Below are 17591 nucleotides of genomic sequence, written 5' to 3'. Positions count from 1 at the left end.
TATTCTCCATTTAACAAATCAACAATAGGATCACATAAGAATATCATTTTTCCAGCTGTATCCCTAATGTTGCAGACGTCTGTTCTCCTAACAAGGTGTATAGTTCATATTTTATTGGGAAATGATCTATGGGACTTAACCTAGAAAAATGTGCCCTTGTGCAAACATGTATGCAAACATGTCTACACACACACACACATGCAAACACAGAGGCAAGCATGTCTGCACACGCACACCCATATGCAAACACAGAGGCAAGCATGTCTACACACGCACACCCACATGCAAACACAGAGGCAAGCATGTCTACACACGCACACCCACATGCAAACACAGAGGCAAGCATGTCTACACACGCACACCCATATGCAAACACAGAGGCAAGCATGTCTACACACGCACATCCATATGCAAACACAGAGGCAAGCATGTCTACACACGCACACACATACGTACACACAGAGGACTCCGCAACCTTTATTAGGGGCAAACAGCATTACACTCCAGTGAAATCCATGAGACCTTACATCTTAATTAGGACCCTAACCAGAAGATTCTCCACTCAGGCCCTTCTATAGGTTGGTGCAAAAGTAACTGCGGTTTTTGCCATTAAAAGTAAATAAATTGAGGAGCTAAATACATAAATTGAAGCTAAATAAATAAATAAATTGAGCTAAATGTTTATTTAGCTCCTCAATGTACAGAAGGTGGTATGAAGCGTTCTTTGGGCCACCCGGCCTCGCAACTCTGTCCAGCTGGTAAATCATCCCGGGGCCATGCTCTCTCAGCACACTGTCTTTCATCTCGGGAAAAAGTTCTGAACAAGTTTCAGGTTCTACCTACCTCGGTGGACATAACCAAATAACCATGAAGTTCAAGGAGAAGGCTAGAAGGCCATGAACTTCTCATTGATGCCCTCAGCCTTATCACAGGGCACACAATATTGTTAGTTAACATGGGTATTTTTTGTGAAACCTTTCCTAATCAGAACAAAGAGTGCAATTGCGTTTCAGGGACTTGCCTAGTCCCTTAGTCTTAGCCATGAGGCTCTAATGCGCCTAGGTAACACTAATGACTGCCCCAGGGACTCCTCACCTGCCCCCTCTCCTGGCTGTTGGGCCTGCTTCCCTCTGCACCTGAGCCCTGCGATGCTGTGCAGGGAGGGCTACCAGCCCCCACAGGACTGGAGCAAGTGTGGGCACAAGGACCCTGGAGCTCTGCAGGCAGAGCGACCAAACTTCCCGAAGACAACCCCTAGGCTGAAGCGTCCCTTTGATTTAATTAATGAACCGTTTTAGTGCTTTCTCTCAGGTCATCAAGAATTAAGCTTTTGGAGCACTCGTTGTGGTGAGATCACATTGATACAGCCCAAAAAAATCAGATCTCAGGAACAGATGGCAAATGAGATTCAGCGTTAAACATGTGCAGACAGTTCAGTTCCAGTCTGCACTGAAGGTTTGGGATCCAAGACCATATACGGTGGCGGTTTGGGGCTGCATCCTCCTGTGCCTCTTGGTTGAAAGTACATACCTGATTGCTGAAAAAGAAATGCCTCTGGGCCAGGCATCATAGCTCACACCTGTAATCTCAGCACTTTGGGAGGCCGAGGCGGGTGGATCACCTGAGGTCAGGAGTTTCATACCAGCCTGGCCAACAGAGCAAAACTCCGTCTCTACTAAAAATACGTAAATAAATAAATAGAATAAAATACCTGTAGTCCCAGCTCCTCAGGAGGTTGAGGCAGGAGAATCGCTTGAACCCAGAAGGTGGAGGTTGCAGTGGGCTGAGATTGCACCACAGCACTCCAGCCTGGGCAAGACTCTGTCTCACACACACACAAAAGAAGTACGTCTGAGCCATAGAGAGAAAAGGGATGCCATAGTTGGGAGGGGACTAGAGTTTCTTGCAGTTTTACAGAAGGTTGCCAGGAAAGCGGCACTGGAAACGTCCCTTAGATCAGAGACCTGAGCACAGATGAAGAGCTGGCCATGTAGGGGCCTGGGCAAGGCCTGTGATAGCAGACGGGACAGAAAGGGCAGGGGCCTGAGGACTTCGGGGATGCAAGCCAGAGTCACGACGGAAATAAAGGCTGGAGTCAGGGACAGCAGGTGGTGGTGGGACACAAGTAGGTCCTTGTAGGACATTGTGATGACTTTGGCTGTTACTCTTAGTAAGTTAGAAAATCTTTGGAGGGTTGTAAGCAAAGGAATGACATAATCTGATTGACATTTTAAGAGGGTCACTCTGTCAATGGGGTTGAGAACAGCGTGTACTAATCCCAAAGCGCTCTTTGTGATACCAGTGTTCCCATGACAGCAGCTAAATGCTGCGAAGGAAGGAGGGGAATGAATGATTTTAGCGTACTGAGTGCCTCCTCTATGATGGGCACCCATTGCGCTGCTCTGCTGCGCTCCTGGTGGAAACCCCACAGGAGGCTCATGGCCTGGGTTTGCCTAAAAAGGTCACCACTGACACTGCTGTCCTGAAATAATGATTCAGAGCCCTTCTTCACTCTCAAAAAAAGTCCTGGTTCAGATGGTGAATTAAATGGAAACCATTCTGGTAATAGATGTTATATTTCCCATTTCACAAAGAAAGTAACAGAAACTCAGAAAACCTGGCCACTTGCCCCAATTCACATAGTCAGTGATGGAGACCTGGATTTGAGGCCAGATGCTGTGTATCTGAACTACAGTCCTCTTGTGGACGAAAAAGTCTGAATCATTCTGAAGCCCATGTTTTCCCCTCACATATTGACGAGTACTGTGATAAAGGCTAAAGCATTAAAGAAAGCTTGTCCTTTTTTTTTAAATTTAGCTCAGTTGTTATCTAAAACTTGCTATAGGTTGTCAGCAGGCATTTCAGCTTATTTTCTCATGACTTCAAGTTTCATAAATGCAAATATTTTGAAACAGGCATATTTCAAATATGATGGCACTTTAATACATTCTTAGATGGTTATTTCTTGATTTGAAGTAAAGCCCTTCTGACCACTTGCCAAAGGCTGGCAATAGATGGGGCCTCGAACCTCACCTTCCTTTATCATCCATCTCTCCTGGAGAGAGCCTGGAGCCAGAACGTGAGGCAAAGCCACCTCAAGCTGAGTCAGCATTCTTATCAGCCTTAAGCATCCCTGCCAGGCCGTTAACTAAAGACTCTTAAGGACAAGAAGCCAAGGGCAATAGGCATCTCCTCCGGGCTGCTCCCCACCAACACCGCGGATGGTGAATAAATCAGAGAAAGACATGAAACAAGCTGCACTTGGCAGTGCTGGCCTCTGGGAGGAGATGACTATAATCCACCAGCAATCTAGCTCAGCCCCCAAAGCATGATGACTTATAGACTAGTAGTCTCAAAACCCTCTGCTTTTGAAAACATTCCAGCAATCCTTTGAAAATAAGAGGCAAGGTCACAGAATTAATCGGCTCAGAGTGTAAGTGCCAACTGCTTGGAAAACCACTCTTTCTGTGCTACGAAATTAAAAAGTACCCAACCCTCGAGAGCATCCCTAGGACTTTACCAGCCTGGCAACTCCAAGAAAAGTATCAGTAGCTTAATCATTTAAAAGTTTCTCCTCATCACTTCCTGTGTTTTTCCCGTGGCCAGCTAGAGAATGCTACGACAGAGGGACAGACAATCCCACAACATTGAAGGTCAACATTTCCTTCCTTCTCTTCTCAAAGCCAAACCAAGAAAGTATCAGTTCATTGGTCTGAATCCACTGTGGGCTTTCCTTGATGTCATGGGAATAACAAATGAGCCTCTGGATGGCACCAAGATGACTTTCCAAAAGATGGTACTCAGTATGCCCAGACCGCTCCTTGCCCACCCATGAGTTTTGGTCTCTGTTTAATTCCTGAATACTGGGGTGTTATTATTTTTTTCATTTTCTTATTTTAATGATTTTAATGATTAATCTTGGAAAAGGGCAACTGGATTGATATTGCAGAGCCTGAGAAAAATTAGAAGACTTGGTCTGATTAGCTGTGAGTATCATTATTACATTATATTCTTCTGCTGGAGAAAGTACCTTAAGAAATGGCTAGTGCACTTCAGCTAAGAAATTAACCCCTTTAAATGGGAAATGCTAATGGATAAAGTTTCATTAGCTAGTTTGGAGGAAGGATGAACAGAAAGATGCAGGGAAGACATGCTGAGCCTTTATTGCTGCTCGAGTTAAATGGACCCAAAATCAATAGCTCATTTAAGATACAATGCAGTTTCTCTTGGACCTCAAATTAAACAACAACAACAACAACAACAACAAACTCATACAACTGCCTTCCACATATTTTTTTCCTTTTTGCATGTAACAAATGTGCTCCAATAGAAGCAACTGAAAGAAATACAAATGAGTTGTCTAATAGGGTTGAAAGTTCACTTTAAAATAATGCAGCCTTGGGCAGATCACCTGAGGTCAGGGGTTCGAGACCAGCCTGGCCAACATGGTGAAACCCCATCTCTACTAAAAATGCAAAAATTAGCCAGGCAAGGTAGCTCATGCCTGTAATTGCAGCTACTCAGGAGGCTGGGGCAGGAGAATCGCTTGAACTCGGGAGGTGGACGTTGCAGTGAGTCGAGACTGCACCACTGCACTCCAGCCTGGGCGACAGAGAGAGACTCTATCTCAATAATAATAATAATAATAATGCAGCCTTTAAAAACATAACAAATTAAGAAATATGTAGTATAGCACGCCATCAGAGTTCTTCTGTTTCTTATCAGTACCATGGACTTCAACATTTTTTTAAACATCATTTTTCAAAAGTAGAATGAATTTGACATGTTAGCAACAAGGTGAATAGAATAGATAGGTCCTGAGACATGCATGGTAGAAACTAGAATTCTTAATTTTTTAGGACCCCTTCATTTTTCCCACTTCAGCATCTTCTGGGCATCCCTGGATACCACTGCCACCTTCACATGACTGCAGGACAGCTAGAAAGAACTATTAGAATCAGGAGCTTTATGATGTGTCAAATGAAATTTTATATGAGAGAATGTTTTTGCAAACTGTCAAAATATATACAAATATAAAGCATTAGTATTATTCTACATTTCTCCTTTCATTAAGCAGGACTTACCCCAAATATTTCTTGCTGCGTCTGAATTAATCAACAAATATCTGGGGGCATGTACCCATGTGTTCTGTGCCATTCTAACAGAGATTGAGAGTATGTGGGGTGGAGCACCAGCTGGGATATAAGGCTAATCAATAAGAAGCTGGTGGAGAGAAGCCCAGCCCCTCCAGTAATTGTAGAAGAAATCAGCAGGAGGTGAACGGGCAGGGACAGGGAGGGTTCAAAGAATTACTGAAATGCTGAGCAAAGACTTCCAGGGGATACTGAAAAGAAGAAACTGATGAGAGGCCAGAAGAAGGGGAGTCATTAGACTGACGATGATAACTATGGCCATGAAGACAGAATGACTTCTAAAGAATAGGACCCCTCTCTGAATCATCTGGATTTCCTCTGGTGCTCATTACTCCTGGCTCACACCAGCCACCTGAGACCTGTTTGTAGGCATGTGTTTACCCTTATCTGTGTGGAATGGTTGAATGAGTGGGTATTAAAGATGATGGGATGGTAAACACCTAATGGAGTGCTGGAGCTCTAGGCAGGAAAGAAGACAGGACTGAAGAAGAAAATGTGTCATTCTGTTGTGTAGAATTAACAATAGAAGTTAGAGAGAGGCTCAAAGGGGAGCAAAGAATCAAGCATTTAAACCCACCTGTTCAAGGCAAAATGACCAAGTAGGGCCAGTGATATAAAGAGAAAAACTTGGATGAAACAGTCAAAGTACTAGGCTGGTACCATGTGATGAAGGTCAAGGTAGGAGAGATACGTAATGATGATGATGATAGTAATGACTAGTATTTCTTGTGGAATTATTGTATGCTAGGAACACTGCTATATACTGTAAGTACGTCATCCTAAATATCATAAATACATTATCTCATGTACTGAAAACAATCCTGTGGCATAAACACTATTTATCACCACTTTACAGACAAGGCATTGTTGGCTAAGGGAGGCTAGCTAATCACATCACCAAGCCAAGACTTGGTTCCAGAGCCTCTAAGAACCTCTGCCTCTTCAAATGAGACATGAACAGTATCAGTATCAAACACAGCAGAGAGGTCCAGGTTACTAAGAACACTCACACACACTCATACACACAGACTTTTTCACACATGCATACAGGAACATGCACACACACATATACACATACACATAGTGTCACATGCATGCACGCACTCATACGCATATACCCACATGTATATGTTCTGTCAAACACATACATATATAAGCATTCACGCACAGACACTCAAACACTCACATGCATACACACAAACACATACATGCACATATATACACACACATATACACAGTCATTTCATTCTGAACAAAGAGGCTATCAGTATCCATTGAGAAATAACATTTTCTCTCCAGTGGTGGAGGCAAAGAAGGTAGTTATTAGAGATACCGGGAATGGACAGAGAGAAAATTAAGACATTGGGTAAGTTCACTTTCAAGCAAGAAAGAAAAAATACACAGTAAGGGAATTCAGGTGCTACAAAGTTCATGATTGCTGACATCTGTTAACATAATTAGCTAAGAAGAAAGTCACATCTAAATGGTAGCAAAGCAGCTTAAAGAAAGATGAGCTGAACACACGCATCTATTCTTGGATATCCATGGTCACCTTTGAACAGACATACCGGTGTTAATCCTAAAGTCTAATGTTCTAAATCGGGGGGGCAAACAACTTCAGGCCCGTGGGCCAAATCTGCCAGCCACTTGTTTTTGTACAGTCCAGGAGCTAGAATGCTTTTTATTTTTCTTAATGATTAAAAAAATCAAAACCAGAATACTATTTTTTAACAAATAAACATTATATGAAACTCCAATTTCAGAGTCTACACATAAAGTTTTATTGGCACACAGCCACGTCATTTGTTTCCATATTATCTATATCTGCCACCTCACTACACTGGCAGAGTTGAGCAGTTTTCGCAGAGACTTTATAGCACACAGAGTGTGAGATATTTAGTATCTGGTCCTTTACAGAAAAAGGTGCCAGCCCCTATTCTAAATCATCTCAATATTTTAATTTTCAATACACATCACAAAGGAAATGAAATGATATACCTGGCAAAGGTGCTTTCTTAGTTCCCATGATGGGTATTTCCTTCCATAGATCTCCATCATTTTCATTCTCAGCTATCCAGGAATCAACAGGTAAACAAAATAGCTCATTTGTGGCTATATTTCCAAGTCTAACTTCTTCCAGATACCACCTGGGATTCTTTCCAGTGTTATCGTGTCCAATACGTATTTTATAGATTTCACCAATATCTTTGAGATTAATCTGCAACACAAAGGATAAAAGGGAACTAAAACTCCCTACATCTCCAATTTCCAAATTCATATTCCATTTTGAACTCAATACCTACTTTTTTTTAATCATAAATACTCCTTACTAATTTCCCTTAGAACCAGTTACTTCTAACACCATGAAATGCTGTTCTATATGGTGAAGCATGTATCCACTAACCATGTAGAAACCAATAAATTAAATCCAGCTAGTTTTCATTACATCCTTTCTTTTAGCAACTCACAATTACTATCTTGCAATACACATATTTTATTGTAATTATTATTACACACTATTCATTCAGTGGTTAGACTTGAAGAATAAGACAATCTAATGCTCTGGTGTTATTAAGATTGAATTTTCCCATTAAAGTGAGATCCTGAGGAAGAGACCATATGTACACCTAGATTTAAACTAGGGTTCATGCTGTGATTCTACAAACATGTTGGTAATGTGATTGTTTTCCTTTGCACCACTCCAAAACACATAATTATTCAGTATGACAAATATTCTAAGGTATTATTCATTATTCAGAATAAGCAATATTTTTTGTCCTGAAAATTCCTACAGGGGTCATGTGAAAAAAAAAATTGATCAATTATGTACTACATTAGTTTTCTATTTCTGTTGTAACAAATTACCACAGACTTAATTACTTAAAATAAGACCCATTTATCGTCTTCCAATTCCATGAGTCAGAAGTCCAGGCACCATGTGGCTCAGCTGAACTTCCGCTTAAGACCACACAAGCTGAGATCAAGGCGCTGGGTGAGCTGGGCTCCTCTTTGGAGACTCTGGGGAAGCTTCTGCTTCCAAGCTTATTCACACTGTTGGCAGGATCCTGTTCCTTGTGACTATAGGATTGAGTTCCCCGTTTCCTTTATGTGTGGCCCTCTGAATCTCCAAGTTATCAAGGGCACATCAAACCCTTCTTATGCTTGGAATTTCTGCTACCATTGGGAGAAAAATGTTTGTTTTTAGAGTCGTGTATAACTTAGAGTAGGCCCACCTGTATAAACCAGACTAATCTTCCTATTTTAAGGTCAGCTAATTAGTAACCTTAATTATGTCTGCAAAATCTATTTGCCATGGAACATAACGTAGTCATAAGAGTAACACCAGGGCCAAAAATCATGAGGCCAAAATTCTGACTGCCACATACTATAGTTAGAAACCATTTAATCTGCCTTCTAGTATTTCATCTGCCCTCACCCCCACAATGACCTACAACATCTTTTCTCCCTTTGGTATTACCATAAATGGTCACATCATCACAGAAGTTACACCTGTTATGCATACCTGCTACCTTTTTCTACTAAAATATTTTTCTTGATAATATAATCTTGGGTTGTCATATTGGTGATAATTGCTCTGAATAAATTCTGTCCTGTAGCCAAAATGCTCTCTAGTCTGGGTGCACAGAGACAGATTTCATCACAGGCAAGCTAAATAGTTGGTCCCCCTCCTATTATTTCTAGAACAATGTGATTATAGGAATTCTATCACGTAGAAAAAATGTTAACATTGGTACTTAGTTCAGATAAGTACAGGACTCCTAACATACTCCTCAAAGTTACTGATAGAAGGAAATATGATAGAAATCAGTAGCCAAGCTCCAACATGCACCCTAAGACAAAATAACATGGTCTCTCCATAGAAATACGGAACCTCAGGTTTTGATATCAGACAGACCTGAGTCTGAAAGTTATTTCCTTGTACCCTGGCTGGCTGTGTGAACTGCAGCAAGTTTTTCAACCTCTCTAAGTTTCAGTGCCCCCATCTGAATACTACAATAATACCAATCTTACAAAGTATGATAGAAGTCAATAAATATAGCAGCTATTTTTTATGAGTCCGAATTTTGTACTAACATAAAAAGAAGTGGTCTAAATATATCTAATCTAAAGACAGGACAGAAAATGGGTCCAACCACTCACAGAAGGAAATTAAAACTACGGTTTGGCCATCATAAGTGAAATTAAAATTGATAAACCCTGTGTCTAATTCTGTTGGTAATTCACAAATATACTTGTAAATAATAACTGAATAGTGTCGTGGCATAGAAACTAAATTACCCATAGATTGTGCATGCCTGGGTTAGCCAATTAGAACCAGAACCTAAACGACTGAACTATAGCATGGCTAGTGCTGTAGACTGCTTCCAAATTGCTTCTAAGATATTAGTCAAATTAGTTTGGAACTGTTAGTTCTGGTTTAATAAATCAACCTGCGTCACTTCAGTTTTAATCAAATAAAAATGTAATATGCCTAGAAATTTTTCTTGCGTATAACTGTTTTTAGTTTTCTACATTTAACTTCCTACATTTGAAAACACACAAAAAAGGACAGTGACTCCAAAATATAGGATTTTTCTAACCAGGATACCCTAAACCCACATGAAACTTTAGTATTTTTTTAATAAATGGAAAATAAGTTATTTTTAAAACTTAAGTTCTAGAAGCAAATTTCATGTTGTGTAAAGTCTGTATCCTCTGTTTAAGACACTTTCGTATGTTGGAAAAACACATTGAAACACCAATTAGCTTTGTGATCACTGAATTCCATCTGGGGCATTTTATATTAACTTGGCATCTCAAGTCATCTAGGACAGCTCATTTTACATACTGATTGCCCTTCAAGGAAATGCTATAGCTTTCAACTCAGGGTAGGAATGTAGAAGTATAAACTAGAAACTTGAGTTCTAACAAGTTAGAAACACTAAAAATCATTCGGGTAAATTTTAAGAGGAAGTGACATCACAAAAAAAACCACAAAACAAAAACAAAATAAAACAACAACAAAAAAAACACCTCCCAAAGCACAGACAATTTGTTGTATTATACAACATGAAAACTATGATACTCTTCTCCTCTACACATACTGGGTAAAAATTCCTTATGAAAGAACTGGAAAATAAAACTTTCCTGGCTTAATGAGTAAATGATACTTAGATTTTTTTTAAAAGGATACAGGGCTTTATGGCCTAGAGTATTCAGGCTTCCTTCTGAAACTAAACAGGGGTCCTTGGTTTAAAAAATGCTTTATTCTTTAGTCTTGGTGTCATTCACAAAGCTAAGTTCAAAAGACCTTTCCTCAAAAATCTTAAGAAACTTCAAGAATCTAAGTAATCGCAGATTCTAGTGGGTTTTTCCCCGCACAGAATAACATGTTCTCCTAGTCCCGAGTCCCTGACTCTGACCTTGACTTTCAGAGGGAACAGATTTCTCACGCATTTGATTATCTAGACTTATGATGCCTCTGAAGATTTAGGAGCTACTAGCTGTAAACAATTCTGGGTACCTTAAATACCCTTGTCCTACTTTCTTGAGAAAATTTAAACTTAAGTCTTAAGTTTAAGTCTTACGTATTTAATCTTAAGTCCTTTGTCCATTTTTAGCATTCCCCCACTAGACCCTTAACTCCTTGAGGATCTTTTAGCATTCCCTCACTAGACCCTTAACTCCCTGAGGATCTGAGTTCTGTCTTTCTTTTCTCTACCCTTAGTATTTATACAAAATTTGGCAGAGAATAGACTGCTTTAATCATTCGTTAAATAAATCATATAGCGGTTGATTTTTTTTCATTTCATGTGTTTCCTTCATTCTCTTTGGCTTCTATCAAAATTTTAGTGGGCACACAAATCTGATAATAATTTGCAAAGTTTTGATGATTTGTTATAACAGTCTCCTTATAAGTATCTGAGCCCCAGTAACTGGGAAAAGGTTCTTGTTAACACTTTGATGCTTGTGTTTCTTTCTTTTTTTTAATTTAACAATAACAGTTTGTAATCCAATTAGTTGCTATTTAAATGAATGAAAAATGTGGCTTATACTTTGTTATGCAGTCTGTATTTTCAACAGTGAATGATTTCTACTGGAAACAAAGTCCTGATATCTTTATGAAGGAGTTGTATGATTAAGGTTAAAGCCAACATCCCCTAATACGGATCTTTAACTTTTTCTAACAAAGCAGTCACATTTCTCCTGGATTTTGAAGTAAATCTTGATACATCTTGGCAAAATATAAATGGATTATAATCAATTCTTTATGTAGGGTCCACTTTTATTATAGAAGGGTAACTTATTTTGACCTAACTTTCTAGCAACAACAATAATAAATTCTGCTTGAGGGCACTGTAAAACAAACAAAGCCGACAGCAAAGCCAGGGATTTGACCTAAAATGGGACAGAAAAGACCTTACCCTTGAAAATAGCTGATATTTATATTTGTATAGTTTTTTGCCTGAGGACATTTCCAATTCTACAAGAAACAGCGAGGATGAAACTCAAGCAGAAACACACAGTCTAATCTGCTGAAGAATGGGCAGAATGAATTTGGAACTAATTTGGAACTACCAGAGTAGCTGGAAATTAAGAAGGGAGATCCCAGAAAGGAGGGAACAAAAGTGGGTGATACAAATTTGTATGTAAATACCAGTCAAATCCTAGACCAATGACTACACTATTCACATGCAGGTATGACTGCAAGGAGTTCAGAGAGAAAACAAGTCAGAAGGCTAAAATAACTAAGTGGCAATTCTAGCTGTTACTTACCACAAGTGACTTTAGAAAAAGACTTTAAAGTTTGAGTTACACCAAGTTATAAAAGCATGTTAAATTCCCAAGGCTTTCCATCAAATCCCCAGAAGTACCATGCATTAGAAATGACAACTACATCTCTTTACTAAAAAGATTCTCTCAAGACTAAGGATAAAGCTGAAATAGCCCTGTCCTAACAAGGCATAAAAACAAACCCCTACATTCAAGGTGATCCACAAATTAACAGCACTCAATATTCTTCAGAAGAATGTAACATAATCCAGAGTTACTGCACTATTATCCACAAGGTCTACTATGCAATCAAAATTACTAGACATATGAACAAACTGTAAAATGTCAATAAAAAAGGAGTTAACAAAAATAGACCTGCAAATAACATGAATGTTGGAATTAGCAGACAAGGATATTAAAATATAGTAAATATGCCATATAATCTATAGGAAAGGAGGAATATAATGAGTAAAGAGATAAGCATTGTCAAGCAATATCTAGAAATTATATTTAAAAAAGTGAAAATCCTAGATCTAGAAAACACAATAAGTAAAATAATAATTAATGGAATCAAATAATCAATTAGACACAAAAAAGTCAGTAAACTTGAAGGCAGTTAATAGAAATTATTCATATTGAAATATACAATACAAAATTAGTAAAACAATTTAACAGCATCTCAGCAACCTGTGAGAGAGTATCAATTAAACTAACATATATATAATTAGACTCCTGGAAGGAAAGAAGAGATTGAATAGAGCAGAAAAATTATTTAAATATTTATTTAAATTTTTCAATTTTGGCCAAAAACAGCAACCCACAGAAAAAGCAATCATAGTGAATCTCAAGCAAAATATATATAAAGAAAATCACACCTAGACAGATCATAGTAACTAATGAAAAGGAAAGAAAAATTCTTAAAAGCAGCCAAAGAAAAATACTATTTTTATATAGGAGAATAGTAATAAGAATAGTGGCTATTTTTGCTTTAGAAATAATGCAGGTCAGAATACAATGAAGCGTCTTTTAAGTTCTAAGAACAAATTAACATTGTCAACCTAAAGTTTTATATCTAGCAAAAATATTCTTTAAAAATGAAGGTAAAATGAACATCTTTTCATTAAAAAAAAGCTAAGAAAATTTATAACTAGCCAACTTGTACTATAAAAAATGCAAAGAGAAGTTCTTCAGGCTGAAGAGAAATAATACAATATGGATATGTAAATGTATACCAAAAAAGGAGAAGCATGGATATAGTAAATATACTATACATAAAAGGGTATACATAAACCACAATTTTTCTTCTTTTGTTAAATTTTATGCAAATCAATGGACTGTTTAAAGCAAATATAATGAGGAATAGGATGTTTTACCTTTCATGGGGTTTGTAATATGTGTAGAAATAAAATACATAATAACAGCACAAGGGTTTGATGGGATATGAATAGGATAGCACTCTTTAAAGTTTATTATATTATACATGTTAAGAATGCATATTTTAATGTGTACATAAACCACTAAAAACCAAAAAGAGGAACAGTTAATAAGCCAAAGGAGAAGATACTATCGAATGGTAAAAGAAAAAAAAAGAAAAAGAGAAAGGAGAAACAAAATAATACAAGATTGAAATATCCAGAAGATATAAAGAATTCTAAAACAACAATAAGGTACAGCCACTATGGGAAAACATTTAGCAGTTCTAATGACATTAAATATAGCATTACCATATGACCCAACATTCCACTGCTGGGTATATACCCAAAAGAATTGAAAACAGGTATTCAGACAAATACTTGTACATAAATATTCGGAGCAACACAGCCTATGCAGCCAAAATGTGGGTACAAACCAAATGTCCAACAATTGACAGATGTATCAACAAATTGTGATATATACAAACAAAGGAATATTATTCAGCCATAAAAAGAAGTGAAGTACTGATATAGGCTTCAACATGGATAAACCTCAAAAATCATGATGCTAAGGGAAAGAAGTCAAACAAAAAAGACCATGTATTCCATGAGTCCATTGATATAAAAGTATCAAGAAATATTTGAAGAGGCAGAAAACAGATTACTGGTTGCCAGCTGAAAGGGAAGGGAGAATGGAAAGTAATTGCTGAGTGTACAGAGTTTTATTTTGGGGTGATGGAAATGTTTTGGAACTAGACAGGGTAGTGGCTGCATAACATGAACCACTAAATGTACTAAATGCCACTGAATGGTATGTTTCAAAATGGTTAATTGTATGCTATGTGAATTGCAACTCCATTTTTTATAAAAGTAAATTGATCAAATTTTTTATTTAAATGGTAGAGATTATCAGACTGGATTTAAAAAGTAACATCTAACAATATGCCATATATAAAAACTGTACTGTATAAAGACACAGACAGCTAAAAAAGGAAAGGATGGAAAAATTAGACACCAAGAAAACACAAAGCAAAAGAAATCTGCATGTGTACATTAACATTAGATAATGGTGACTTTAAGAATAGGAGTATTACTCGAAATACAGATCATTTTATGACAAAAAAGTCAATTCAGCAACTAGACATAATAATCCTAAGTGTGAAGGTACCTATTAATAGAGCTTAAAAACAGGAAGAAAAACTTGATAGAAATAAAAGGGATAGATTAATACGCAATCATATTTGGAGATTTTAACACCCTTCTCTCAATAATTGATAGATATTTACAAAAAATAAGTAGGAATATAGAAGACTATCAATACTATCAACCAACTTGCCCTAACTGACATTCAGAGTACGTTACATCCAAAAGCTTCAGAATACATACTCTTTTTTTTTATTCTGTCTAAAAACATCTAGATGTGTAGCTTTTCCAAATTAATCAGATACAAAATTTTAACTCAGATAAATTTATACTGGTTTATGGGAGAAAGTGCTGTCTGTTCCCCTCCCCCACCCAGAATCATTCCACAAGATCTATTCATACAATTCTTAGTAAATTTTAGATCAAATAATTGAGAAATCCAGTGACTTTTCTCACCAGATAAGGGAAAAATCTAGTGAATCAAAGCCTCTCTGCTTATCCAAATGATTTTTTAATATTTACTGGGTTCAGTCAGTTCTTAAGAACATGTACATTTGTTGGTCTTTCTGTATTATTTTTGGAATGATCATAGATATACCAGACGTAAAATGGTGTCAAATACCTATCCTGAACATCCAGAGAACCTCCTTATATTCATCTAGAACCCTGATTATGTAATTCCATCATAAATGTATCAAAAGTTATATGTTCTCTCGATGTTCTGTCTCCTCCAAAAACATATTTGTGATTCTTCTGCTTTGTACACTTTATTAATATCATTAATATAAATTTCTATTGATTGTATTTATAATGGATGCTTTTTTTTCTGGTTTCATCTAATTCTTTAATTTCTCAATAAACCATATTTTTAAAAATATATGCTCTATTCCCCAAAGTTCCCATGATGTTTTGGAAAACTTTTTATTGGGGCAAGAGCATATGGCATTAGCCATTGCCAGGAAGCAGAGGCAGGTTTACCATGAAGGTTTACATTTCAAGCCCAGCAAAACCAAATCCACCTCCTATCTAGAAACTACATATAGTCATGCACTGCATAACATTTGGGTTAATGATGGATTGCATATATGCAGTGGTCTTGTAAGATTATAATGGACCTGAGAGGAGTCTGAGATCAGCCTGGCCAACATGGCAAAATCCCATCTCTACTAAAAATACAAAAATTAGCCAGGCATGGTGGTGGGCCCCTGTAATCCCAGCTACTCAAGAGGCTGAGGCAGGAGAATCACTTGAGCCTGGTGGGGCAGAGGCTGCAGTGAGCAGAGAATGCACCACTGCACTCCAGCCTGGGTGACACAGCAAGATTCCATCTCAAAACAAGAAGATGAAGAAGAAGGAGAAGGAGAAGGAGAAGGAGAAGGGAAGAAAGAAGAAGGAAGAAGATTATAATGGACCTGAGAAATTTTTATTGCCTAGTGACATCATGGCTGTCATAATGTTGTAGGGAACACATTACTCACATGTTTGTGGTGATGTTGGTGTAAACAAACCTATTGCACTGCTAGTCATATAAAAGTATAGCACATACAATTATGTACAGTACATACTTGATAGTGATAATGTCATAGTCTGTTTGTGTTGTTATAGAGGAATTCCTGAGGCTGGGGAATTCATAAAGAAAACAGATTGATCCGGCTCCTGTTCTGCAGACTACACGAGAAGCACGGCACTAGCATCTGCTTCTGGTGAGGGTTTCAGGAAGCTTCTATTCCTGGCAGAAGGCAAAGAGGAGCCCTGCCGAGATCACATGGTAAGAAAAGAAGCAAGAGAGAGGGGGAAGGTGCCAAGGTCTTTTAAACAACTAGTTCTCTTGAGAATTAAGAGCAGGAACTCACTCGCGCCTGAGAGAATGGCACAAAGCCACTCATGAGACATCCACCTTCATGACCCAAAGACCTCTCACAGGCCCCATCTCCAACCCTGGGGGTCAGATTTCAACAGGAGGCTTGGTGGGGCCAAACAAGTCATTTCCAAACCATAGCAGATAATAAATGACTATGCTACTGTGATTTATATATTTACTATGATATACTTTTAATTATTATTTTAGAGTATATTTCTACTTATTTTTTAAAACTAACTGTAAAACAGCCTCAGGCAGGTCCTTCAGGAGGTATCCAGAAGAAGGCATCGTTATCATAGGAGATGACAGCTCCATGCATGTTTTTGTCCCTGAAGACCTTCCAATGGGACAAGATATAGAAATGAAAGATGGTGATATTTATGATCTTGACCCTGCGTAGGCTTAGGCTAATGTGTGCATCTATGTCTTATTTTTAACAAAAAAACTTAAAAAGTAGAAAAAAAAATTACTACTTTTTTTTTTTTGAGACGTGGTTTTGCTCTTGTCGCCAAAGCTGGAGTACAATGGCGTGATCTCAGCTCACTGCTACCTCTGCCTTCCGGGTTCAAGTGATTCTCCTGCCTCATCCTCCCCAGTAGCTGGGACTACAGGCGCCCACCACCAGGTCTGGCTAATTTTTGTATTTTTAGTAGAGACAGGGTTTCACCATGTTGGCCAGGCTGGTCTGGAACTTCTGACCTCAGGTAATCTGCCATCTCAGCCTCCCTTAATTACTTCTAAAACTATAAAATGTAGCCTGGCACAGTGGCTCATGCCTGTAATACCAGCACTTCGTGAGGCTGAGGCAGGAGGATTACTTGAGCCCAGGAGTTCAAGACCAGCCTAGGCAACATGGTGAAACCCCATCTCTAGAAAAACATTTAAAAATTAGCCTGGCGTGGTGGCACGTACCTGGAGTCCAGCTACTTGGGAGGAGGCTGAGGTGGGAGGATCACCTGAGCTTGGGAGGTGGAGGCTGCAGTAAGTCACGATTGTACCACTGTACTCCAGCCTGGGCAACAGAGTGAAATCTTATATCAAAAAAAAAAAAAAAAAAGAAAGAAAGAAAAGAAAAATAAATAAAACACTTATAGACTAAAAATATAAAGAAAATATTTTTGTACTGCTGTACAATGTGTTTGTGTTTCAAGCTGTGCTATTGCAGAAAAATCAAACAGTAAGCTAAGGTTACTTTGTTATTGATGAAAGAAAAATATTTTTTATAAATCTAGTATAGGCTTGATGTCC

At 38.1% G+C, this 17591-nt stretch overlaps 1 protein-coding gene across 1 annotated transcript in view; it reads right to left on the bottom strand.

Moving 5' to 3' along the window:
* The window catches only part of RP1 (RP1 axonemal microtubule associated), a 267355-nt gene that overhangs the window by 24775 nt on the left and 224989 nt on the right, over nt 1-17591 (bottom strand). The window contains exon 25 of the mRNA XM_077942819.1: nt 7152-7371. Coding sequence (XP_077798945.1) covers nt 7152-7371 — 220 coding nt within the window. The remainder of the gene's footprint in view (nt 1-7151; nt 7372-17591) is intronic.

This window comes from Macaca mulatta, chromosome 8, assembly GCF_049350105.2.
Source record: "Macaca mulatta isolate MMU2019108-1 chromosome 8, T2T-MMU8v2.0, whole genome shotgun sequence".
Classification (NCBI taxonomy): domain Eukaryota; kingdom Metazoa; phylum Chordata; class Mammalia; order Primates; family Cercopithecidae; genus Macaca; species Macaca mulatta.
Note: the sequence above shows the minus strand (reverse complement) of the source record. Positions and strands in the feature narration are given on the sequence as shown.